Genomic DNA, 27,521 nt, shown 5'->3' with positions numbered 1-27,521 from the left:
TTCTTCAGTTGCAGCCTGAACTTTTTCATTCTTTTGTGTGTGTTGCATAGCCAATTTAATCATGCATGTCACTACAGCCACAGCTTCTGTTCCATTTGGCCACAATGTGGGTGTGAGCCTTTCATCGTTTCAGAAAAACTTGCATAAAGAGTATCTTCACAATTTTCCCACGCAGCAGCTCCAAGTACTTCCTCCAGGAAAGAATCCAGGAACAGTTATCACCCTTGGGAGTCTTCAGATATTTGATGTCTGGTCCGGAAAAGGCTTTAAAAGATTTCCACCCCTCTACTCATGACTAAAGCCAGCTGAAGCAGATCTCAGAAGGGAATCAGAATGAGAAGAGAGAGTTTAAGCTAATTGTCCCACTTTGGAACTAACCAGCCGGTCTGCTGAAGCAGCAGATCATGCCAACCTCCTCCTCCAGCAATGCTGCTGCTGAGAAACTTTAGAAAAAGACCAAGTGCTGTGGACAGCTTTGCTTGAAAGCACTGACGGTGCTAAGAATTTCAATTGCTAGGTGAAAAGTTTGCCCAAGTTGTGGTTTTAAAACTCTGCAATCTAAAGCCTAGCACTATTAATACATAAAGCCGGGTGCATGTCATATCCAGCCATCCTTTAACACATCTTTCCTGATCAACAGGCCTGTCTCCTGACCATGGAAACTATCACAAATATTGATTCTAGGCATGTCTAGAGAGGGGGGAAATCAAAACTCTCCTAAATAAGTCATTAATAGTTGTTAATTCCTACTCAAATGCATGGGTGGAAAGATTGATTGTGATAGTTAGATTTAAACATCCACACACAACATAAAAAAGTTCTATGTCAGCTTCAGGCTTCTAAAAGCAATACAATAATCTTAAAAAAAACCCAAAACCAAAAGGATTTCAAGTTAAAGCTGGGGGAAGGGCTCCAAAATTGTTACACTGGGGGCAGATTGATTGCCACCTTATATCCTAGGTTTTGACAGGACTGGGACAGAATATACTATACATGCTTTCAGATCCCTAAATCCTAACACAGAAATATTTTTTGTGCCTGTTCTAAATACACTCACTGACAGTCTATTGGAGCAGCTGTCATCTCTCAAAAGGTTTGGCATACAGAAGACTATATCTTGGTTTGCTTCCAAAAGCCACTCATTAGAATGTGCGCACACGCACACACACCATGCAGAGATATTTTGAGAGCTAACCCTATGGACACACAGCATGCCAATACATTAAAGAATCAAAACCCAAAATTTTATGTAGAAACAGGGAATACACTTGGCATCTGAGTTTCATTATAATGTTTACAAGATAACTAGCATTTCCTCATGTGTTTAACTTGGGCAAAGAGCTCTGAGCTGGAACATCCAGCCTGTGCTGGGGCAGTTTCTTCATGACCTTTCCCAGCATCCTGCAGCACAGAAAGTACGCTGGATAGGTTGAGGAGAGTGGAGAAAGTCAGCTGGCTCTGTCTAGCCATAATACCATGGATACCAGATACCCTCTTTGGAACAGCACAGAGTATCTGTGTCACTGTGCAGAATGCCTCTCAGTGCACATAGGAAATTCTATTCAGACAGACCTAAAGTGAGAATTACTAATAGGTTTTGACTATACGTGAGAAAGTGTCATGAGGTAAACTGTAGTCTCCCATTCGGGACGTCTCGGGAGGAAGAAAGCTGTGTGATTCAAACTGTGAACTGATAGTGGCAAAAAGTGACATTGGTGGGAGTGAAAAGCTGCTATAAGTCACACAGTAGAGCAACACACACATTCCTGGTGCAGATCGTGCAGTAAACGTGCAGCTCACCTATGAAGTCCCAACTGATGAGTTCGGACATAATCCATCAAGAGAAGGGAGGAAAAATAAATGAGACAATATTTCATAGATACCCTCCTTAGCACAAAAGACACACACTGTCAGAGTGTTTTTGGTTACTACCTATAATAGAAAAGGCGGCTCTAGTGATGGAACAGCTTCTTCATTGCAAATGAAAGAGGGGGGAAGCAGCCACAACTCCAGGAGAAGTGGTGGTCAAGTAGTTTTAAACTGATGCTACAAGAAGGAGGCAGATGGTACCTCCCTGCCAGTAGGTGAATGCCCTGTCACATACAGCAGTCATTAAGACAGAATTCAACATCTACTGCCACTTCACTGAAGTCAGTGAACACAAGTCAGGAGCACAATATTAGCCGGTCTCACATAAAATTCGGGACCGTTCACATTACTACAAAGCATCAATCAGTGCTAAATTATCTCTCATAAAGAGGTCAGCTTGTGTTTGTAGTTGAAATAGCAGAGCAAATTCATATTAGAATACAGAAACTTACTTGATCTTTCTTGCTCTTGTGTGATGAAGCAACATGAGCCAGGTACTGAATGACCTTCTTGGTGTTTTCTGTCTTACCAGCTCCAGATTCACCTCTGCAAAAGACAAAGCATTATCAGGGTATATTTGCAAACATTTTCCTCTCTTTAGCAACTTTCTAAAATACTGTTTTCAGGCGCCTAGTCCACACATTTCCCTAAATGTCTTGCTAGCTTGTATACCTACCAGGTTGCTTTCTTAACTCCCAGTTCTCCAAGCATTTATACTTGAGGATATGCTTCCACTAGGGGGGCCTATAACATCTTCTCCTGGTCTTTATCTGCCCTTATCTTTTTCTAGTGAGACTTGGTAAACATGTGAAAAATTATGCACACACCTGCCTTTCAAAGTATTAGTTAGACCCGGAGAGATTAAAGTTTCACAGTAAAACCACTCCTGTGAGTCAACTACATTTTAAAAAGCTGCTTAAACTGCCAAGAATTATATCAGCAATGGGGAAATTATGCAAATACTTACGTGCAAAGAATGGCCTGATCCTCTCGATCTGAAATTAAGAAGCAAACAAAAGACGATCAAATTCAGGCCAAGGTCACCTTTATTCCATCTCACTGCCTCTTAAGCAAAGTTGCATAGTCTCAGGCCTCTTGGCAAATCTCTTCAACATAGCTTGCACCTCTGCTGTTGTATTTTCTTGCACATACACCCCCAGCAGATTCAACAAAATTAAATGGAGGGGTGGGGTCTTAAAGAATAGCCTCAATCCCTATATAGCCCTTATTCAAGTAAAACAGTATGACTGGGATTACTGATGAACAAATTAATAAATCCTGCCTATTTTCACAGCCACCATGTTATCTACAGAATTCCTGCTTTTGGTGTGGTAAGGTAAAGGTAAAGGGACCCCTGACCATTAGGTCCAGTCGTGACTGACTCTGGGGTTGCACGCTCATCTCACATTATTGGCCGAGGGAGTCGGCGTATAGCTTCCAGGTCATGTGGCCAGCATGACAAAGCCGCTTCTGGCAAACCAGAGCAGCACACGGAAACGCCGTTTACCTTCCCGCTGGAACGGTTCCTATTTATCTACTTGCATTTTGATGTGCTTTCGAACTGCTAGGTTGGCAGGAGCTGGGACCAAGCAACGGGAACTCACCCCGTCACATGGATTCGAACTGCCGACCTTCTGATCAGCAAGCCCTAGGCTCAGTGGTTTAACCACAGCACCACCTGGGTCCCAGGTGTGGTGTGGTATGTGCAGAAAAAAATTCCAAGTAGTTGGGAGAACCCTATCACTTGTTTTATACTCTCCTACATGTACAACTAAAAAATTTTTGTGTGTCAGGTAAGATTAGGAGACATAACTTAACCAAGCGTGCAACCCAGAGTTCTTTGCCATATCCAATAGCATTTTACTACCCGATTTTTTTACCATTGCTACAGGAACCAAAAAAACTGAAGAGCTGGGATTCAGGGTTAGTAATTCAGCTACTCATATACAGTGCATTTTATATGGTGCTTAGCTACATACAGAGGGTGATCTCCAACTACTTTGTTTCTCCGAAAATAAGACATTCCCATAAAATAAGCTGTAGCAGGATTTCTAAGCATTTGCACAATATAAGCCATACCCCGAAAATAAGACATAGTGATAGGCGTAGTTCTGGAGGCCGCCAAGGAAGAGGCTAGGCTGGACGTGTAATAAAAATAAGACATCCCCTGAAAATAAGCCACCGTGTGTGGTTTGTTTTTGTTTTATGAAAAATATAAGATGGTGTCTTGTTTTCAGAGAAACATGGTAAGTCATATTCTGAGTAGACCCACTGAAATAAACTGACTTGTTACTTAAGTTTATTGATTTCAGTGTATTACTCCACCAGCGTACATGTGCCTTGCAAGGTAAGTGACAAGTTTCTGGACTTTCTACCAGCTCCTAAGAGCATATTAGTTGAAGGATTCCCAACAGTTAATGGATCACGCAGACATACCGGAAGGGCTCTGCATGACTGGGCATTGATTCATTTGCGCATAGCCCCAGGAGGTGTATTCAGTAACACAGACAATTGGTTGGTTCTGTATCATGCAGGCAATTCCAGGAAGGTAATTGTTTCTCTGAATAACGATGACACTTTTAAAAAAGATGCTACAGGTGCTTAAAGTACACTGTCTCTGTCTCCAAACATCAATTCATGCCTCATTACTATAGGGGAAGCCAACTGGAGAACACCTGCAGTAGCCCCATGCATCTTGAGTCATAACCAGCCGTCCTTTTGCCTACAGTAGGAGCCTGCCTCCAAAGGGCAGAAGATACTTCCATTTTAGCCTGCAGGAAAAAACTTAACTCAGCAGCTGACCAATTAGCCTGAAATTCCTTGTGGGAAAAGTAGTGCCTTCATCCCTATTGAATTTGATGCATTAGCAGGCAAACTAGTCAGAAAAAACCCAAGACAGAAATCCCCCCTCCCCCTCTATTGTCAGCTGCAGGTTGGTTAGTCACCTCCTCCTTAAGTTTTAAAGAATGTACCTGCACAAGTACAGGCAAGTCACATGGCAAGTATGCAGACACTGCCATAAAAGGAAATAGGCCCCTTTGGAAGGGGGGGGCAGCAGAAGGAGAGAATTTTCCCAGCCTAGTAGAGCAGTCATCACTGGGATAGCTGGAATTCCTCTGCCTGAGAAGTGAGAAGTGCCGCATGGTATCCTACTTCCTGTTGCTCAACTCTTAGAACAAACAGACTTCCCTCCCCCCAAAACAGTAAGCTAACGTACATACACACACAGAAAGAGCTGCACAATGATACAGCAGCTATGTTACGTTTTAGAATATTGTATTTTCCATTCAATCTGGGCTCTATTATGCTCATGAGATTATCCTACAGATTAAATGTGTTTGTATTGTCAGATAAATATATTACATTATTTTATGTGGAAATGCTGAGGGATTTTTCTTTCTTTATCATTATTATGTGATCTGTAAGTTTTGATAAATAAAATAAATGCAACAGAGACACCCATTTAAAATCTGGCTGTCCAGCAGGATATTGGGCTACTCCTTCTGGGGAGTGTGCAAGTGCTTAGATAGCCTATATTTGTTTTGCTGGGGGAGAGGGGTGAGAAAGGAAGAAGGAAAATAAATGTAACGAAATGGAGTCTACATCTGCTTTAAAGGCCCAGATAGGTTTCTTTTGACCGTGCTTTAAATATTAGTCTATAGCACTGGTTCTGCATTTCAGAGCAGTTATTAGATGAGCAGCTGTCTTATGAGTTGTGCAAATTCTGTTCAATATTTATTATCAAGCCTAGTCTCCAACATTTAAGAAGCAAAACAGATTTTAAAGATGCAAAATTCTTATTTATTTCAGAGAGATGGGTTGTTACAGCAACACACAAGTTTGTAGACTAACAGGATTATTGTGATACAATCTCTCATTGACTACAGTCCCTCTTATGAGATGCATGGCTTGGAAGTATTTCATGCAAACCGCTTCATAATGCAAATTTAAATACTGCATAGTTTTATCTGTGGAATCCTTGTAGCTGGGGGGAAAATAGATCAGAATTCTGTAGCAGAAGTGCCAAAATAATAGTAGTTATTACATGCTTCTCAAGTACATGCATTTGAGGTGTTCTAATTGCCCAAGAGGAGATTATATTTTGAACTTTGGGAAGGGTGGGGATAAGAAGAGAAAATGTTAACATGCTTCTTAGTGCTTCACAACTCAGTTACAGAATATCCTAACAGGCCTTTATCACCCACTTCCTCTGCATGAGCAACTCCGAGTTGAGTCTGTTTAGCTCCATAAAAGGAGAACATAGCACTCACACTATGGTGACATCATCTCTCCAGCCAAGAGGAAGCAGAGCTAAAAGGCAAAAGGTTTGATCCCTGCTTATAGCTGATTCATTAGCACAGGCAGTTTGCCTATTGCTAAAGAGCAATGCCTGCCTCCTAAATACAGAAAAAGATAGTTCCCCCCATCTCTATGGTTTATCATCAGAAATATTTAGGCATCACAGCAAAGACGTGTAACAGCATTTAAGGCACTGTAATTCTAATTAACAGTAGTAGTAGTACCCCGCCCATCTGACTGGATGGATATAGAACATGAATTATCATACATCTCATCAGCTATCTTGCCTCCTCTGTTTTTACAGTGCCCTTTTTGTAACACATTTTCCATCTCAACACTGGAAAAAGCCTCAGGGGGTACTTCACTTGTCTTTTACAATTTTGGAAATGAGATGGAGGGGTGGGGGAGGACTCATGGCACACGTTATTTCCTCCTTACCATCTCCTTCCCCTGGATGATATAGTAGGGAACAGAGCACCAAGAGGTGAAGAAGAAGTTGGTCAATAATAATGTCTGAACTAAAAGACTAATAAAAGGTTTTAGAGCAGTTTAGAATCCGAAAGTGGTTACAGAAACCTTGATTCAATTAAAATTCACAGTTGGGCAATTAACTTTTATTGGGACCAAATATGTCACAAAATCAAGGGCACAAGTTTTTGAATTTTCTACAACACTTCAAGGGTCAGGTAGGAGAAAGATTGGAGAATTGGCTTGATGTTATAGTCAAAAGGTCAGCATCTAGATTCAGACTTGATTGGCTTCATCTCTTCTAGGTACTAGGATGTACTTAGGATTCTGGAAGAAAACAATCCTGGTTGACCCCCATTTTGGGAAACAAAATCCAGTAGTTACCCCAACCTTTCTGCATCTTTAAGCAAACAATACAGGTTCTTTCACTTTTTAAATCTTATTCAACTCGTATGAGATTTGAAGAGGTAATATTTTGAGTGCATGCAAGCTTGCATCTGTTCTTGTCAGATGGACCTCACCATTAACAGATGAAATGTCTTCTTCACACCTCCCGCTATGTTAACTGGAGACAATTAGAACATGACCAAAGCAGAATTTTAAGAGGAACTAATTTCATTTCCCACTAAATGAATTTACAGCAAGAAGCAGTTTCACATACAAAAAGAGTCACTTAAAAACACTATCTCATTCCTTCCTGTCTGCATCAAAAAAAATGTTCTTTTATATTCTGTGGGTTTAATTTGGTTGGGGAAAAACAGCTGTTTATCATGAGACACCAAGATGACTAAGAATTTTAGAACTCCACTCCTATTGGAAGGCTTGTCAAAACCAACTGCCTTTTTTGTCATCTACCTTGACATCTGGAGACATGCAATCGGCATGTGGTGACACTCAAATTTTACCTTTTTCTTTTAAAAACGTAGATTCCACTAGCATAATTTGCAGCAAATGTAAAGATGTATGCAAAAGTCAACCATGACAATATCAGGCATCAGCCGAGGTGTTCTGTTTTTTCCTCTTGTCAGTGTTGTAAAATTTAATCTGGTTCCTATGAACCCAGAGAAATGGATCTTGACCCAGGGAGAGCTCAAGGATCCAGGCAAGCAGACGAATTTAAGCGTCTCCTGCCCACCAAATGACAGAGACCAAACCAGGACATACGAAGCAAGGCACTTTTATTTTTGCTGTTGCAACAGGGTCCTTCCTCTCACACAGGAGAACAAGGAAGGAACCCCAAACAAAGATGTCTTGCCCTTAAAAAGAGATTTGAAATTGGTTTCAGCCCACCCCCCAGAAGCATCATCCATATGTCACAGAAGGGGTGTAGCCCAAGACCCCTCTCCCTAGATTCATCATAGGTACATCATGAAAGGGGAGGTCTGGTGGCAGTAATCTGAGCATCCTGGACCCTGCCCCCTGCCCCCCAAACCTAATCAACAAAAGAGAGAGATATTTACATTTCCCTGTTTCCCAGCCAAGTTAATCACACCCTTTTGTCTGGCAGTCAGGTATCAGGATGCCAGGGATTATCACTTTAATTCCTGAGACAATGAGAAGGTTCCCCCCACCCCCCTTCTTCCTTGCAGAGGAACACCTGGTCAGAGAGAGAGTCAAAATGGTGTCAGAAAGGCCTGTCTTCCTGTGCTGCTTCAGACATGTGCCTGTACATTCATGTACATGTTTTATGAACAATTATATATATATATATATATATATATAAAACATCAGCCTTAGTAGCCCTTGTTAATATTAAATATGTTTTCCTATCCTTTCCGTATTGATAAAACATAATCAAACTTGTCGGTATGATAAAATATAATCAGACTTACCAAAAAAGATAACATTTCGAGAGGGAAAATTGTGAAGCATGAGCTATTTCCAACATGGAAATATTTGCCCTGGTTATCATTGTTGGGAAATGGACCTCCATATTCTTAAAGGCAAGCTGACAGAATCATTTCCCTTTCTTAAGTACATTTAAGAGAAATGCTGGTGGGGTTATATGAAAGTCATGGCCTTTAACAAAATAAAGACCCAGTTGTTGTTTTTTAAAACTCCCTTTGTGAATCAGAGTCCAGAACAAAAGATTTAGCATAAACAAGACTTGGTTCAAAAGGGACATGGAATGCTACACTAAGCAAGCCAGACTAGACTTGACTAACAAATAGTACATTCTTGGCCCCAACTTCTGAAATATGTAAACATTATGGGTTTCACACAGAAGATTTAACATTTAACAGATATTGGAGGGAAGGGGGAGGGAGGAAGTCTTCAGCTTTAAGTCTCAGCCACAGGGTTACTGAATGAGACCTAAAGATCACCAAGAACCCTCCCTGCTTCCCCAAAATGGCAGAATCCTACATACTACATTATCCCAAGCTTGCAATGCACCAAGGAGAAGCAAACAAAAGCCTGATGGTAGTGGACTTGCAAGGAAGACTGTATTCCAGTTTGGACATATTCCACGTTTGTCATAATTTATTGGGTTTGTTCAAGCCACCTATAAAAGGTACTCTGGCTCCACTGTTACTTATTTACATACTGGAGCAGCAGTTCAGCCTCATAAAAGGATACTGACTGGCTGTTTCCTCGTTCTCTCTCATACATACACAAGCAAACTCTTGAAGGACACCTTGATGCCTATGCAAGTATTCAACACTTATTTTTTTCTTGAATGCATTGCAACCTACATTAACACCCAAGGTCCTAGCAAATCCAGAGTTCAGACGCAGCCATGCATATACCTGACTTCTAGGCCCCTCCCTCTGCCAGCTGATTTGGCCTGGGGCAGGGAGTTTCATCATCATAAAACTACTATAAGGGCTGCCAAAAGAGATGCCAGTTCCGAAAAGAGACAGTGACACATCAGTCTGGCCACATTACAAAAAGGTTAAGCAACTTGGGTATTAGTTGAAACCAAGCAAGCCCCTGCTCCTCCCCTGCAGGCTGCCAATTAGCATGCCCTAAACCAAGTGCTGGAATCTAACCAATTAACATGCAGGTCTTTCTGCTTCACCAGCTCAGGGAAATAACTGCACCCCCATGCTGAGAATGGGTCAGAGACACCAGCTTGTCATGCTTTTTTAAGAAGTGCTCAAAACCATGAAAGATTTCCTGCCTGTTAGACTTTGAATAGAGTCTAGGGCACAAACAGCTAATCCTGAATGCCTCTGGTTCTTGCAGAGCACTGTGGCCTTTCATCTTCTGTGCTCAATACAGATTCCTCCCATACCACTGGCTGCTGCATCAAGCCTCCCCCACGGATTAAGCAGAACTGAAAGCAAGGGAGGAATGCTGCTTTCCAGAGACCAGAAGATTGACTGGAATCAAAAGTTGCATTGCAGCAGACCTCCACCCGAACATGAAACTTTGCTTCCCTATGTACATTTGAAATTTCAAAAGTGACAACTCTACAAGAGCCTCCTCATCTGAGCATGGCCACTGCCATGGCCAGAATATATTTCAAAATGTACCCACCTTGCATCATACTCCTGTAGGCAGTGTCTGTAATAGCGTATATGTGAGGGGGCATCTCATGTCTCTTTTTGCCTTTGTACATATCCACAATTTCTTCCGAGTAGATAGGCAGGTTCTTGTAGGGATTTATGACAACACAGAACAGGCCTGAGTAGGTCTGCAAAATGGAATTAATAAGAATTTAGAAGCATTCATGGTTTTACAGTTTCATCAGCTCCAGATAACACGCCTCCCATCCCCCCCCAACTCACAAGAGTGGTAACAAGAATCGCATACAGTACTGAAAATTTACTTGGGCTGCCATAATTGCCTTCCATTACGAAAGATTTTGAACTATCACATCTGTCATTTACTTTGAATATGGCTATTCAGCTTTGATGACTGAAACATACATTTTACTTTGCATTATTATTCACTGTTTACAGCTCTACAGGACGCAAAAATGAGTGGGATTTTAGCAAAGCTTAGGCAATAGGTATCTTTCGACACTAGCTCAGTGCCAGCATGGAGCAGAACAAAAGATTCACATATATTAACAAAGCTCTATCCAAGAGTTGTACATATCCTGCACCAGATTTTAAAATCCATTCTATTGCCTACATGTTATGTGCAAACTTGTGCATACTTATTTTGCTAGTCATAGAATTTGTGGGGGTGGCAGAGATGAGAACCTACAGCTACGACTAAAGTCCAAGCAATACCATAGCTGCCAAGTTTTCCCTTTTCTCGCGAGGAAGCCTATTCCGCATAAGGGAAAATCCCTTAAAAAAAGGGATAACTTGGCAGCTATGAGCAATACTTGCATTCAGGATTTAATGAAGCATTGCCCACACATTTCCAAGCCTCTCTAAGCCTTACAACTACAACTTTTTAAAAAAATTAAAGCACCTGAGAAAGCAGGTGCATTTCACCTTCTCAAAGTAAAAGGCTGGGGGGAAAAACCTAGTATGGGTAGAAGTAAACTGCAAAACACTTGAAGATCCAGCATTCACTGGTTATCACTGATGCATTTACATGTCAAGCCAGTGTTACACATATGCCCAAAATTTAAATGCTAACATAAGCTACAAAACTGAATTTTAAAAATCCTGATGCAGTTAGAACAGATTTCCTTTTTTATTCCACTTATTGCATATCAATGTTCATTCACTCTAAGAGGGCAAGGCAGCGTTCAGTGCAGAAAGAACATATAGAAGTAAGCACCACCTGTGCACAACTCTATAGAATACTTATTATGAGCTAACCCAGCATTAAAAGGCTTTGTGAGAAGTTGCCAACTATTTCCCTCAATATCCAAAGATGGGGGGGGCAATGCTATCTGGTTTGCAGTAGCACCATTACAAAAGGTTCCCCAAGACTGCCAGTAGGAAGAGTTGAATTCCTCTTTGTGTGCTTATTTCCCCCAAGGCTGTAAGTGCAAAAACGTTTTGGCTGGCCACAGTTATAATACACTAATCCTGCCCCTACCACCTCAGAGGGATGAGAGCTCATCCCAGACATTGTATGGCATCCAAGATGTCTGGAAGCAGCAACACTTCTCAGTGTTTCCAACTGCAGGGATACACCAGAGATGAGCTCCTGCTCATCTCAACGTCTGTATCCACCAGGTTAGGATACTCTGCTGCAAAGTAGAGTAGCAGTATATTTGAAGAACTGCCCCCTCTATTAAACTCATGGTCCAAGCAAAGCAAAGTAAAGAAGATCAGCCTCCTTGCTGACCTTTCCAGATGCAAGTGGGACAGCAAATATGGAAGCAGATGCCCCACTTCACTTAATACTTCTTAATGTTAGAAAGGCAGAATTGTATGCAACCAGCATTTTCGGTTGCATTTCCTCAAGTATAAATTGCCCAGCTAGGAAACAAAGCTATGAGCATGGTCTAAGTTTCAGCAGCCAGCTGCAGCTCTTTGACATGCACAGCTGAAAATTGACACTTGGATATTTACAAGTGAGGAAACTTCTACAAGAAACAAATAAGCGCCTCCAGTTGATAGTGGTCATCATACTGTGGCTTGTATAAAATAGTCTTTTGATCACAGGGAACAGTAGAGAATACAAAGCAATTACAAAACTAGGAAGAGTTACGCAATTTGCCAACTCTTTCTTCTGTGTTCTTTTTTTAAATGATTCTATTAAAAAAATGAAGTTCTCTAATAAAAATGGGCACCCCAAGGGTGTTCAGGAAATACACATTAATTGACGTTTAAGCAAGTTATAGTTATAAGAGGGAGCTTCTCCCAAGCAACAAATGCAAAATTATTGAACAAGTCCATGAAAGACATAGCACTGATCTGAATGGGCCTTTTATCTGTGTTCAAGCACCTCAAGGACTCCAACTCTAAGTCACTTTCTCAGAGGGCTGCCCAACAGTATGAGATTAAAGCTGTTTCTCTTAAAATTGTTGTCCTGAAACAGGCACCTCTGTCATAGGATACTGAACCAGAGTGTTTTAGTTGCACTTATCCTTGCTGAGAATATCTACCCATTTCCTGTAAATCAGGGGTCTCCAAACTAAGGCCCAATCGCCTTCTAAATCCGGCCCACGGACGGTCCTGGAATCAGCATGTTTTTACATGAGGAGAATGTGTCCTTTTATTTAAAATGCATCTCTGGGTTATTTGTGGGGCATAGGAATTCGTTCATATTTTTTAAAAAAATATAGTCCGGCCCCCCACAAGGTCTGAGGGACAGTGGACCGGCCCCCTGCTGAAAAGTTTGCTGACCCCTGCTGTAAATGATCCAAAAGCTGCATTAGCCCACAGGGGGGAAAATACCAAGTTTACAGGGGTGGGGGCTTAAATATGTAAACTTTCATCAGGCTGGCAAGCATTAAGAATACACTGGGGACTTTAATGCGGAGGAAAGGGGGGCACCTATCTCAATGACCTGTTTAGCTATTCATTTGTTTTTTTACTTGTGGAATTCTTACTGTATTTTTGAATGTAACCGTTAACTCTATTTTTTAATGTTGAATAGTATATTTTGTTTTGTTGCTGTTTTAATTGGACACCTCTTATATTTGATTTTCATTTGTAATGTTTTCTGCTGAGGTGCCAAAGGGCCACAATGCCTTCTGGGCAACCTTGCAGGGACCACAGCCCAGTAGTGGGTGGAGCCAAAAACAAAAGTGGGAAGGCAATGATTTTTATTTTAGCTTTGTACAATAGTCCAGTTTCTACACACATCCCTCTCTACCATCCATCAATACAAGCAAGAGGCATTATCAGAGTTCAAGAACACTTGCCAAGCAACAACTCTGGATGTGAAGCAGAGCCAGTGAAGCTTGTGACCTGGGAACAATTTGGAGGCTCACACAGAGGTGCCTGGATGACCAAATTTGCCCCCTAGTCTGAGAATCCCCACCTTGAGACATGCTGTAAACCACTTAAGAGGTTTTTTCTGAAAATATGAATTAGTACAGAAACCATCTAAAATAAATAAAGGTTGAGCAAAATACTTGCCGGGGGAGTGGGGAGTAGAGAGATTATGTACAGTACTGCTAAAACCACAAAGTCTGCACACTGTAATAGACTGATTTGCAGACTTCATGGGATTAACCTTTGGTGACAACAGGTTTCAGGTTGCACCAAGGCTGTTGGAACAAAGCAACGTTCAGATACCCCACTTTGCGGGAGAGGTTTCTATAATATAAAGTGTAGCTGGGTTAAGTATCACTGGGTAAAAACACTGTGACCCAAGGAAATTGCACATGCCACAGAGTCCTCTGTAAATCAGAGTTAACAACCCCAATACCATATTAGTGAGCGATCATGATAAATGGAAGCAAAAAGGCTTTAAACCTGTACAAAAAAGTTAGCTGTATTTGTAGTAAAAAGTTATTTATTGTAGCTGCTTAAAGAAAAATAAACATTAAAAGGTTCACTGAAACTGAACTACATAGCCATAGCAGCTAGATTAGTGAGAATGTAATGTTTTAAAATTATTGCCTAACTAAACCTCAGGAAATGCAAAGGAAGAGATGCGTTTTGAGAAGTTCCTTATAAGGCTGAAATGTTAAGGACAAGAAGGACAGAAAATAAAAATTGGGCAAACTTGTAAACACATTCCATTTTACAGTAGCAGGTATTTCTAAAAACAGCACATATGCATGTCATTGTAGGTGTATGAATCTCTTCCAGTCAGACATTGGGGATTCTTATTACTACTTCTGAACATTCATTTATTTGGAATCATCTTGGAGTCCAAAGATAACAAGTAACAGAAATAAAAATAAATTTTAAACAGGTCACTGATGAGTGAATATTGTATCTGGGGAACTACTCTGGGCAAATATACCGTACTTGCCAGGGCCAGTAGCCATGGTAACTCAAGGTATAAAATACATCTTAAATCTCAAGGGTTAGATTTCTTTTCCTTAATCATCACCCAATAAAGATTAGCACAGGCCCAAATGAATTGAAAATTAGAGCACTGACTGAGTCACTGTTAAACTAAAAAACTGCATACAAAACTTGTAGATTAGGAGATAATTAGTTACTACATAGGAAGCTAGGAAGTTGCCTTATACCAAGTGAGGCCATTGGTCCTTCTAACTCGGCATTTTCTACAGCCACTGGCAGCATTCTTCAGCATTGCTGCCAGGATTATCTCTCAGCTCTACCTGGGGATTGAACCTGGGAACTTCTGCATGCAAAGCAGATATTTCCCCACTAATACTTGCTCCATACTTGTTCACACATGATGCTTATTTTCCAAACACACAAAACTATCAAAGGAAAGAAAATACTCACATGTTGAGTGGGTCAGAACTGTGATACATTGGCAAGTATAGCCTCATAGAAAACAATATCCTATATATAAAAAGGTAAAGGGACCCCTGACCATTAGGTCCAGTCGTGACCGACTCTGGGGTTGCACGCTCATCTCGCATTATTGGCTGAGGGAGCCGGCGTATAACTTCCAGGTCATGTGGCCAGCATGACAAAGCCACTTCTGGCAAACCAGAGCAGCACATGGAAACGCCGTTTACCTTCCCGCTGTAGCGGTTCCTATTTATCTACTTGCATTTTGACGTGCTTTCGAACTGCTAGGTTGGCAGGAGCTGGGACCAAGCAACGGGAGCTCACCCCGTCACAGGGATTCGAACCGCCAACCTTCTGATCAGCAAGCCCTAGGCTCAGTGGTTTAACCACAGCGCCACCTGGGTCCATATATCCTATACATAAACATCCTTAATTGTACATTGCCTAGCTTAAAGTCATGGTACAAAAGATCTGTACCAGCCATCAATGCGAAAAATTGCACATGTCTATTCTACTACATGTACACACTGACAACCTTCATTTTTTATGTGCTATAAAGCAAAGAAAAACAGACATGTGCCATTCCCCCATTCCAAAGGGGAGAAACTGTGTAGGCAGGCTGCCACATGTGACAAAGACTTCACTGTCCAAAGTTTTACAAGAGTCCATGTATGGGGAGCACAGAAGGGCTGATCCATGTGACAAGACAGCAACAAACAGCTAAATGGATGCTAGAATGAAACTCTTTGAAGGGAACAAATGGAAATCAGTGAAGTCTGGCAAAATATCCCTTTTACAGAGTCAGGCTCAGCTGCACAGCTTATGTACAAGGCAGCAATGGCATATGCTTTGATCCAATCAGTGTCCTGAATATAGAACTCAGGACAAACGGCAATTTCTCTCCTTCTGTACTCTTGGCCACTTGTGAACCACAGTTCTCTGTCAAACTGATTAGTACCCCAAAATTAGATCCACCAAGACAACTGCAACCCTCCTTTCTCTCAATCTCCTCAATAAGGCCAGAGGTTTTTTTCCCCTGTAATAAATATTAAGTAGGTGACAACTGACTGCAGTTGTCTCCCAAGAATAAGCACAAGATCTTCGGAAGAGCAAGTGCCTAAAAACCATACACACAGTTTCTACCTCTCTACCCATTATGAGCTGCACAGTAGCCCATCCTTATATGCCCTAACACTTTACTACTATAGGGGGAAAGGCTTAGTGGTAGAACAAACAATCACTCTGCATGCAAAAGGTCAATCTCCAGGTAGGGCTGGGAGAGACCTCTGCCTGAAACTCTAGAACAGGCATCCCCAAACTGCGGCCCTCCAGATGTTTTGGCCTACAACTCCCATGATCCCTAGCTAACAGGACCAGTGGTTGGGGAAGATGGGAATTGTAGTCCAAAACATCTGGAGGACCGAAGTTTGGGGGTGCCTGCTCTATAAAGTTGCTGTCAGTAAGTGTAAACAGTACTGAGCTAAATAGACTAAGGGTCTGGCACAGTAGAAGTTAATTTCATATGTCCCTAGGTATCAGCACATTGTATGCATTCTCTACCACAATTGCTGCAGGCCCCCCTTTTCCAGCTGAGGAGTTATCTCTACAGTCTCTATTCAGTGCAGCAGGTGGAGCAATAACGCCAACAAATAAACAGTGTCAGCATCTTATCAGCAAACAGAGTCCATGCTAAGTCATGTATAAACAATTGAATATTCTTGTTTCCATGGCATCAAGCTCATGAGAGCAATGCTGCCACTTTTGACGAGAGTTGAATTAAAGCTACCTGCTCAGTATATTCTGAACTATGAAGTGTCCTTCTGGTAGAGCATCAGGCATTGCCTTCAGGAGGAAAATACTTCTGAGTATGGTGTCTTAGATTTGCAACGCGCCCAAGGATGGAGTGCTCACTGCTTCAGTACATCCCTTGCCTGTATAATCCATTCCTCTACTGGCCAAGAATAGAAATGTGGCCTTACTGTGAAGCATTCTTCTGGTAGTGGAGAGTAGGGTGTACACTACAGCCTTAGTACAGAACTGAAGCAATGGGGGGTGGAAAGGGCTCCTCTTCAGGGATTTCCTGTTTGCATGGTAACCCAGCCAGCATAGAGAAGACCACCCATGGCATCTCTCCTACCTGTATTCTAATGTTTCTTTCATTCTTTTTCTGTCCACTATTCAGGATACCAAACACTGTTCAAGGTATAGTGCCCAGCCACTCGCTGGTTTAGCTGTGTGACAAACTGGAAATTGGTAGAAGGCTACCTTCCCTTCTTGCTAGCCACTAATTGTTTGGGGTTTGCTTGTTGTTGTTTTTAAATACAAGTGCTTTTTGACTCTGCTTCCAGGAGGAGTTTATCTTTGTCTGTAAGCTCCACTACCCCCCTGACTGAGAATCACCTGTTCAGAGCACCACATGCTGGAGGCTTGAAGTGCAAGGAGATTATCGCAACAACTAGGCAATTCAGGGGTTCTCAGTTTTCCATGTTCAGTATTCTGATTGGTTGAAAGTAGACAACAGTACTTTTTTATATCCCAACTGCCTTATGTGCAGCTGAGCTTTGTTATTTTGCAGTCTTAGTATTACTGCTCTTTTATACTGAGGTTCCAGATACAGAAGCAGCAAGCCAGGTATCTACATGAAGAGTGTGTTCAGCTTGGATCAAACACTGTGCACGATTTCTAATATATCTTGCAACACAAACACACAAGAGTCTAGCCCAGGCATCCCCAAACTGCGGCCCTCCAGATGTTTTGGCCTACAACTCCCATGATCCCTAGCTAATAGGACCAGTGGTCGGGGAAGATGGGGATTGTAGTCCAAAACATCTGGAGGGCCGAAGTTTGGGGATGCCTGGTCTAGCCACTCCATCACAATGTTCTACAAAAACTCTACTAGCGAAAGTACTGTTTGGTTTAATGAGAATGTAGACAGGGGAAAATAGTATAAGACTGGGGACATATAAGATTTAGTTAGATCTGATAATTAGCAGAAAAAGTCATTACTCACGTAGATAAGCCCTGAGTAGTATCGCTCCTTCAGATTGTGCAACACTGAGGCCTCATTCAGGCAGGTCAGTTCAGCCATATCTTCCACTTTTGAGAACTTGGGTGGGTTCATCTTTTGAATATCATCTTTGTTGACTCTCACTTTCTTCCCATTCTCTGCAAGCTCCACAATGGCTTCATCTCCTACTTCTTCCTTCAAGCTAGCAGGCTCAAAACCATTTTTCTCTGATGGGACCCACACCAGCTTCTTGGCGGCCCAATCAGCCTGAGCAAGAGGGTTGTTGATGAAGTTTCGATCCACATAGAGGTATCTGTCAGCATCTCTCTGAGCCATGGTGGTTTATAACCAGGGACCTATGAAAAGAAGAAGTTGCAATGTTATTACCTTGCCAACATTTTGACACTACAACCTTTGAGTCACCTGAAATAGGCACCAGTTCCCTCACCAACACAGATTTCAAATCTTTGGCCATGTTACTGCTTAAATGCCATGCAATCATTAGAAGTAGGCTCATGTTGTCAGCTTATACACTCTATAGAGGCAATAACACTAGAGATGACTGTATAGATATTTTAGGTCCTTGTAAAAGAGTTTTGAGTAGACAAGGCCATTGACTCCAAGTTGCATGCCCAGATAAACTATTCACCTATTGCTTCCCCACAGATTCATTAGCCCCTGTGGGCCACAAATAGGCAATGACTGGATGCATAAAAGCATCCAATTACTCAACCAAGAAAGCTTGAAGGCACACAAAAGAAGCTGGCAAGTACATATCAACACAATGTGGTAGTTCTACAATTAGCCTCTTCCCCCTAGCCTAGGCCTTAACTAGACTTTGGGAGGGAGGGCAGCTTCACATAGTCAAAGTGGTTTTCCCCTCAGTTAAAAACATTTCTATTTAAAATAGAAATTCTATTTAAAATAGAAATTCTATTTAAAATCTATTTAAATTCTATTTAAAATCTAGAAATTCTATTTAAAATAGAAGGGTCACACCTGAGGAGAATATACACGTTCTACCCCAATAAAACTGTAAAATGATATTAAGTTACTGGTATGTGAAATCATAGGAAATACTGAGATAAAGAACTTACTAAGGTTAAGAACTTTTCAGTAGATATGACACAACCCAGTTTCTTATCAACATTTGTCAGTTCCCTGGAACAAATGTAAGATATCTGAAGAAATATTGACTAAGCCTACAGTGGTCTACAGCAAACTACAGCTATTTACAGACTGGTGGCCTTAGCATGGGTAGGAAAGCAGGTAGTCTTTTCTTCCTATATAGAAATTTGAATTCCTTTCTTTGTTATTATGCCTACAAATGATTAACTTGGGCCGCCAGCCTCACTCAATCCCTTGTGGCATCTGTTAATAGCCTGAAAGTAAAAGTAAAAACCCCAGGCTGGCAGGAGACTCACCCTGACTAGATCAGGGCTGTGAGATTAGAAAAAAGTGGCTGCCAGGTAGCCACTTCTATTTTTCCACAAAGAGAAAAAAAAATCTCAGAACTACTTTAGGAGGTGAAAGGCAAAGTAATTTTATGCTTGCCACTTTATGTGGCTCACTAGCCAACACAAGTGGTCCATTGTACAGTATTAGGTATTTCAAAACCTTACAAACTTCCTGTCTCTCTGCATTGTGTGTGCATGCATACAGCTGTCAAGAACCAAGCTTTTCAGCCAGCCTTTGCACACCACAGTGTCAATACTGCTGCATGCTGCTAGCCAAAGCTGCCTATGAAGATATTTAGAATACAAAGTGGTCTCCCTCCAGAGTCAACCAAGTTACAAAATAGTTGGTAAACTGCAGCAAGACTTGTTCCAAGGACATACTGTGGATATAAGTTTCCATTAAGCCTTTCTAAGGAAAAGAAAAGAAAGAAAACAAAAGAAAAGATAGAAAGTCATCATTTTATGTCACTTTAGTCTCAAATGCAAGTGTTTAGACAGCTTGCATTCACCTAAATATGCATTTACAGTACTTATTATTAACCATGCAAACAAGGCACTTTGGATTTTGCTAGAAATTAAAAACATAAGGAGTCTGCTGGATCAGGCCAATCGCTCATCTTGTCCAACATCCTCTCAGTGACCAACCAGATGCAAATTAGAAGCAATTAAAGAGGAATAATGTGCTGGGGCTCCATTTAATGCAAGAAACCAATGTCAAACTCATACTGGCAGAATTTGCTGGAGACATCAAAAAGCAAAAAGTTACATTATGTAAAACCCAATAAAAGCTCTTCAAACAAACAAGAACTATCCTAGAGCCAAGTATTTCCAGTGATACACCATGCTTCATGATGCCTAATCATAGTGTTGGAGCCAAAAATATGCCACAGGTCTTTGCTAAAATAGGAGAAAACTTTGGTGGTTTAGGCCCATAAAATTGTTACTCAGGAGCCAAAGGAAAAGGTGGGGAATAATTCATTGTACTGTATTCAGAATTAGGCTGGCAAGGCAACAGCTGCAGTCTAAACTTCTGCTACACAGCTTCCTGCAATTGCAACTTCCAAGAATCCAACTACTTGCCTTTTTTGGCCATAATTGAGCAAGACACACCAGGAGAATGAGCGCTTCCAGCTGAATTTGGTTACTTTCAGTTTCATCATTTCCTGAAAACTAACTAAAGAGCTGTATAGTCAGCTTAAAATATTCTTCTATTTCTTTAGGCCCTTTCTGCTTAGAATACATCTGGCATGGTTTTGTCATTCCTCATGCCTTCAGTGAAAGAGAGTTACTTTGGTTGACAGCCTTTGAGATACATGACATTCTGGAAATTTTACTTCCATGTCCTGTGTACATCTTAGTCACTAGGTATCTTCAGCAGCAAGGACCTAGCATTGAAATTCAAATCCTGTAAGCCCCTGGCAGCTGTGCCAATGAGAGTTGCAGTCTAACGACATCTAGCAGGCCACAGTTTTTCTACCTTGCCTGCCCAAGCAGCACATAAATCTATTTATCCCCATCTTAGCAGAGGAGCTCCTGTTGTAATATTGTTCACAAAGGCAACCAGTTACTCTTGAGTTCACTTTTTCCGATAAGTACTTGGCAAACATTTCCAATTCATAATTCTGTACAAAATTATGAAGAACTGAAAAGATTATTGGGGGGGGGCATTCTTACAGCAGTGGAATTATACCAACATATCCATACATTTCACAAACAGGTGAGTGCCAAACTATGTGCAGTCAGGTACGTGAAAAGCCTTAAGTGTGCACAGAAACTGGGCTCAGGTTCTACTAGAATAATTTATGAGCTCTGATCCAGGTAACTGATCCAATAGCAACCATAAGCTTATTAGGGGTTTCTCAGGGAGCCACATCCTGTACAGCCATGGGGGAATATTAAGCATGCTCCTGAGTACACACCGAGTTCACACAGAAGGTGGCAAGACTGAAAAGACCTAGCCAGCATAAGGAGAGTAGGAACCTTGGAGTGTTTTCAGAATCCGCTTTAGTTCACAGGGCTTCTGTGAAAGACAAATCTATGTGTTCCTTGACTGTAGGACACTTGAAAACCAAAAAAGGAACTATTAATGTCTGCTATTACTAAATGCAAAAAGAAGAGTGCAAACAACAGAGTAAGGGTGGGACAATGTCTATAAGATGAACAGCAAGGGACTGTTCAGACCAAGAAAAGGAAAAATGTTAGACCTTCCTTAAGTGACACATATGATGATCTAGAGCATGGGTAAGCAAACTAAGGCCCGGGGGCCGGATCCGGCCCAATCGCCTTCTAAATCTGGCCCATGGATGGTCCGGGAATCAGCGTGTTTTTACATGAGTAGAATGTGCCCTTTTATCTAAAATGCATCTCTGGGTTATTTGTGGGGCATAGGAATTCGTTCATTATTATTTTTTTCAAAATATAGTCTGGCCCCCAACAAGGTCTGAGGGACAGTGAACCGGCCCCCTGCTGAGAAAGTTTGCTGACCCCTGATCTAGAGACTAAGCTGTAACAGGAAATGGCAACAGGCCAGTTGTAGGATGTGAAAAAGCTCACACCACATCCTGACAACAATTATCAGCAGCAGACCACGTGACACACACTAATCATACACCCTAACTGAACCTATTGCCCCTTTATGCTGTCACAACTATGAGTTCTCTCCATGGAATAACTTGGATTCTGTACTTGTTTTTCTTTCTTTATGTCCATTTATGTTATTGGTTGTTACCTGTTAAATGTATTTAAAAATAATGCATTATTAAAAACAACTATGTTACCTAATTTAGTGTTCCATACTAGGCGAAAGTCAGCTCTAGCACAGGACCGTATTGTCTACCTCCAGAAAAGGCAACTTATTAAACACTGAATGTATGCTGGAAAAATGCTGAGAGATCAAAGATTGCACCTTATCTGTATCATTAACATGATCTGCACATCACTTTATCAGCATTACGAGCTGTGAAAAGGTACCACATTTTAACCAACTGTTGAATGTTTATCACAGGAAACACTTTTCAACCATTCAAGTCCACTTGAACAGAATTGCTTTTGGGACTCTGCCATTGCTCAACAAGGTCAGTAAATGAATATAAAAGACCATAAGCATCAAATCTGCTTAACAAACAGGAAGTTCTCAGGCTGACTGGGGTATGGTACTTGAATGTGTCCAATGAATATTATGTCTGCTTTCAAGATGATTATATTTTATATTACACACATACATACATACACACGGCATAGGATTTAGTTAAAGGGGGTGGAAGAAGGAATAAACTTCTAGTGCTACAAATAAGTGTTCAAGTTCGCAGCACATGTTTATTAGTAGCACATCACATTTCCCCCTTTTTTTTTGCTTGCTAGTGATGCTGCTCCATTTTTATCAATGCAGAACAGATTTTGACCATTTGAGTATTTGCTAGTTAATGTGTTTTTCAGGACTTTTCTTTCAACTTAAGGCAGCTTTCTCCATCTGATGCCTCCCAGATGTTTTGGACGAAGATTCTCAACAGCCCTGACCATGTTGGAGGGCACTGGGTTGAGGAGTGCTCTCCCAGGGCTAATTTTTTTAAAATGGAAGCAAAGTTTCTTAAGATGTTAAAAGTGCAAAGAATCTCCCACAGAGCAGCTGGTGAATCCCCTACTCTAAGCAAGCATTATCTTACTGGATACCTCCTGCTGTACAATAAGATGATACAAGTTAATGGAAGCCAACATAAATGTTAAACTGAACAGTAAAACTCAACTAAGAAAGCAAGTTTGGGTCCACTGTGCACAATCCAGCTTATTCCTAGAACTGATCTGCTAATTACAGATACAGTACAGCATCAACATCTGCAGTCATGGCTAAACGCTAAACAGCAAGAGTATTGGGCAGGTAGCCACCCTTTTGATGTTGGAAGAGACCATAATGAGATTTGCTGGAACACATGCAACAGCAGTAGTTTGGGAGAGACTCTTTCCTGTGCTCCTGCCCACTGGCTCTTTACCATTCTATTGTAAAGCTGGGCTAGTTCCAGGTGTGTGGTCCCTGTTAGCATCCACACTTTGATTCAGTCATAACCAATACATCTAGAAGCAACTCAGATCATCTCAAGCATGTAGGTTTAAGGGGGACTGCAGGGCATTTCAGCATTCTCAGAGCAACCATTTCTTTCTCACGTGAGCAAAAAAACATTTCAAGTGAAGCACCTTTACCTTCCCTTACTCATAATATTGTAGTTACCACAGCCACAGTCCTTTCAGTACAGGTGTGAAGTGGAGACAATGGTAAAGGTGGGAGGAGTTGCATCTTAGTCTAGCCATGCATGCAGACATTACAAAGGTTAATTAACACCATAATCAGCCATGGGAGGGGATACAAATGCAGCCTCTGTGGTGTATATATTTGATGGAGGCATATGGCAGGAATGGGCAAACTTTGACACACCCCACCCAGATGCTGCTGAACTACAGCCTTGACCACTGGCCTATGTCAACTAGGTTTGATGGGACTTTGAGCCCAACAACATCTGGAAGGCCACAGGTTCCACATCCCTGCTCCAAGGATACAGTATATTCCCAGTAATCCTTACAGTCACCTTGTTAGGGTAGGTTGTTCTTCCCCTATTTAAAGTAGGAAGTCAAGAGAGAACACAGAACTGTATAAGAGCCAAACTGGTCATGACAATAGCAGACTCATGCATGACTACAATATTCTAACAGAAGGTGGAAAGTGAACTCTTCTTACTAAATCACCTCTCCCAATATGTTCCCCCTTGCTGCAAAGGGGGAAACCAGCTTGCGCAAGAAGAGTGTGGTAACAGTAAGGATTTGGCAAACGTCTCACCCAGCCATAACACGGAGTTGCGACACACAATTAGTATTCTGCAGAATCTGAGCTGCACTATGTCGCCTACTGGGTACGTAACCAAACACTGACATTCGAACCAGGGATTTCCTAGTTCACCAGTGCCTCACTCACCTTCCCATAGTTATACCATGCACCCCACACACTATGGAACCTGCATCTCTCTTTTAGGGAACATTTCAAGAAGCTATTTGCTGAACATGCACAAAAATCCTTTCTCAACTCCTGAGCTTTCTACAGGATCCAGGTATTTTAGATGAGGCTGACAACTGAATACACCAACTGCACCACAAGACTGGGAAGGAGAGGGTGAGATACAGTCTACCTTTCAGGAATCTAGACATTCCATTTGCTGAATCCTTTTTGCAGGATTTCTAGTATAAAAGGTTTGTGAGAACCTGCCCCCTGAAAAAAGTGAAGCTTCCTTTAGGCTGCAGAAGCATCTGGAAAAACAGGACACACTGCTTGCAGTTTATTTCTCCAGTACTATTTGTATTACCCCCTTGGCCTACTGTTTACTTTATCGGTGGCCACAGAATTGCTTTTGGGACTCTGCCATCGCTCATCAAGGTCAGCACATTAATATAAAAGAGTATAAGCAGAAAGACTGCTTAACAAACAGGAAATTTTGTCTCTAAATGACTATGCTACTTGAATGTATCCAATGAATATTAACCCACACAGTTTTTCCTGATTTAATCATTGCAGGCTCTTGCAAATAGGTACCGGTAACTGCACTACATGCCCCAGGCAAAGTTGCTGGTGAGTGAGAAGACAATAACCTTTTCAGTTGTAGTTAAAGCCTCATCTTCAGGGAAAGATGACAGTTCATTTTCACCAGTTTGGTGTATTTAAGTACTGAGCCCTAACAGGACCTAAGCAGTTAGTTCTTTCCCACCTAAATCAAATGCAAAGCCTTGCAACAGAATAGCCCAAATGAAGTCTAATGAAATTTCTGGGGGAAAGTTGTTCCCAGAGTTATACTGCACTTTGTTCTGATGGAACCAAGCTTCTATTTCTCAAGCAGTCTGAGCATAGTTTGCTCAAGTGTAAGGGGGAGGGGAAAGCCGTAAGATATAATTACACAGCAAATGCTACCTAACTGGTAAGTGCAGTGTGTAGGTTAAACAAGGGGTGAGGTGGTGAAAGTGCACTATGTGATCATGATCTCGAACCTATTGCTTACAGGACAAAGCCTGATTCACTGGGTATTCTCCCGAATCTGTAGAGAAACTGAGCCTCTGATTCTCAGGAGCAACACATTAAATTACTCACAAAATCTGAAGCACACAAACTACAGTACTTAAAGACAGGCATGTAGAAATTTCTACAGCTTATAAAGATGTTTGAGCTTCATTTGTCAACCATGGCAAAAGCACATTCATGTCTCACATTTCCTCTGGACATGCCAAGTTGTCATCTTAAGTCTTTATGCCCAATTTTATCCAATTTAATTGTACATGGGGGCATTACTGTATTCCCCATACCTGTGCATTCTGTAACACAGAGCAATTGAAGCAGAGAAATCTGTTGAAAGTACTCAGTGATTAATTGAGGTGACAAGTACAGCAGTATACTCCTTGACTTTTGAAATTATGAAATGAGAGGCGCTCTGATTAGCAATATCCTGTTGCTGATGTTGCACAGTAAAAGAGGAGTCAGAGCAACTGAAAATTAGTTGCAAGATCATAATTGAATGCTGAGTTGTGATAGCCACATTATAGCACAAGTCAGAAGCCAGAGGCTCTATAGTTCACAAGTTCTAGTTGCTCCTTATATAGGCACAGCCTTTGTTTCAATAATAAGTATTTCACAACACTCACATACAAACACGCTTTAAAAAAAAAAGCAATGTTAAGTGCAATGAGGCATTTTTCTGTGACAGTGGAAAAAATAACTGTCAAGGCTTTCACACAAACTAAATATGGTGTGTCACAATCACATTTGATATGCAGTGCAATCCTATACAGGTTTACTCAGAAGCAAGCTCCAGTGAGTTGAGTGGAACTAATACCCAGGTAAGTAAGCATAGGATTGCAGCCTTAAGTAACTGTTAAAGTCTCTCTCTCCAGGAATCTGAGCTCTTTTGCTTGACATTCAAGTAGTCTACTTTTTTGCAGCTGCATGGTACTTGGATGCACTACTTCAGAGTATTCATTTTTAAGTTTAGTTTATTATCCCAGGGTACAGGGCTGCCACCACTCAAAAATATGAACTGCACTATTCACTTGGTGTCAAGCAAGTTCTGCACTAAGGAAATATAAATTGTATCTGCCACAACATGAAAAACATGTGAAAATTTAACTGGCATAAAACTCTTGGTATCAGTGTGGTTGCAAGGGAGGGTCCATAAATTACCTATATTGCAAGGTAAAGGTAAAGGGACCCCTGACCATTAGGTCCAGTCGTGACTGACTCTGGGGTTGCAGCGCTCATCTCGCGTTATTGGCCAAGGGAGCCAGCTTACAGCTTCCAGGTCATGTGGCCAGCATGACAAAGCCGCTTCTGGCGAACCAGAGCAGCACACGGAAACACTGTTTATCTTCCCGCTGTAGCGGTACCTATTTATCTTCTTGCACTTTGACATGCTTTCAAACTGCTAGGTTGGCAGAAGCAGGGACCGAGCAACGGGAGCTCACCCCATCGCGGGGATTCGAACCGCCGACCTTCTGATTGGCAAGCCCTAGGCTCTGTGGTTTAACCCACAGTGCCACGCGCGTCCCTACCTATATTGGAGAGATAGTAGCAATTCTGCCATTTTACGTACAAACAGAAGATGCAACCCAAGACATATGGTTCACATGTTAAGATTATCCCCATATTCTAGCCCTATTGGTTGCAACTGTTAACAAAATTAACTGACTCTTCTTAAAAGTTCCACATCACTTTAAATTTAGACATCATTTTTCCCTTCATGATGAATTGTTCGGCTTTTGCTGCTTTTCAATTCCTAGATTTAATCATTGTATTATTTAACTATTTCCTTCTTCCACTCTTCCTGACTCTCCTCCACAGGACTTGAGGAATGCCAGCTGCAGACCAACAAGTCATTACTAGCCTCTGTATGGTATCAAGAGAAACATTCTTATAACAAGAGGCACGGGAAACCCACGATTGGGCTTTTCTTCTCAGAAGGCTTGCAACTTGTTAACTAGAGAGCCCATGCAAACTTAGATGGGTTCATGGTTACAACAAAAACAGAAGTACCCCTGCAAACAGATTAGGATATTGGGGGATGGGGTACTTCTGCCAAGGCAAAATAGTTTGCATTCAAAGCTAGGAAAGCTATTTGAACAATTGTATTTCTTAAGAATCATGTTTTGCCCTCAAAA

At 41.5% G+C, this 27,521-nt stretch overlaps 1 protein-coding gene across 1 annotated transcript in view; it reads right to left on the bottom strand.

The window, feature by feature from the left end:
* Nucleotides 1-27,521, bottom strand: part of MYH9 (myosin heavy chain 9) — a 74,386-nt gene that overhangs the window by 34,598 nt on the left and 12,267 nt on the right. Inside the window, exons 2-5 of the mRNA XM_035128408.2 lie at nt 17,890-18,242; nt 10,117-10,273; nt 2,837-2,864; nt 2,322-2,415 (exon numbers count right to left, since the gene is read on the bottom strand). Of these exons, the coding sequence (XP_034984299.1) occupies nt 2,322-2,415; nt 2,837-2,864; nt 10,117-10,273; nt 17,890-18,222 (612 nt within the window). The 5' untranslated portion in view covers nt 18,223-18,242. The remainder of the gene's footprint in view (nt 1-2,321; nt 2,416-2,836; nt 2,865-10,116; nt 10,274-17,889; nt 18,243-27,521) is intronic.

The sequence above is a fragment of the Zootoca vivipara genome, chromosome 10, assembly GCF_963506605.1.
Source record: "Zootoca vivipara chromosome 10, rZooViv1.1, whole genome shotgun sequence".
NCBI classification, from domain to species: domain Eukaryota; kingdom Metazoa; phylum Chordata; class Lepidosauria; order Squamata; family Lacertidae; genus Zootoca; species Zootoca vivipara.
The sequence above is the reverse complement of the archived record's forward strand: the minus strand, read 5'-3'. Positions and strand labels throughout refer to the sequence as shown.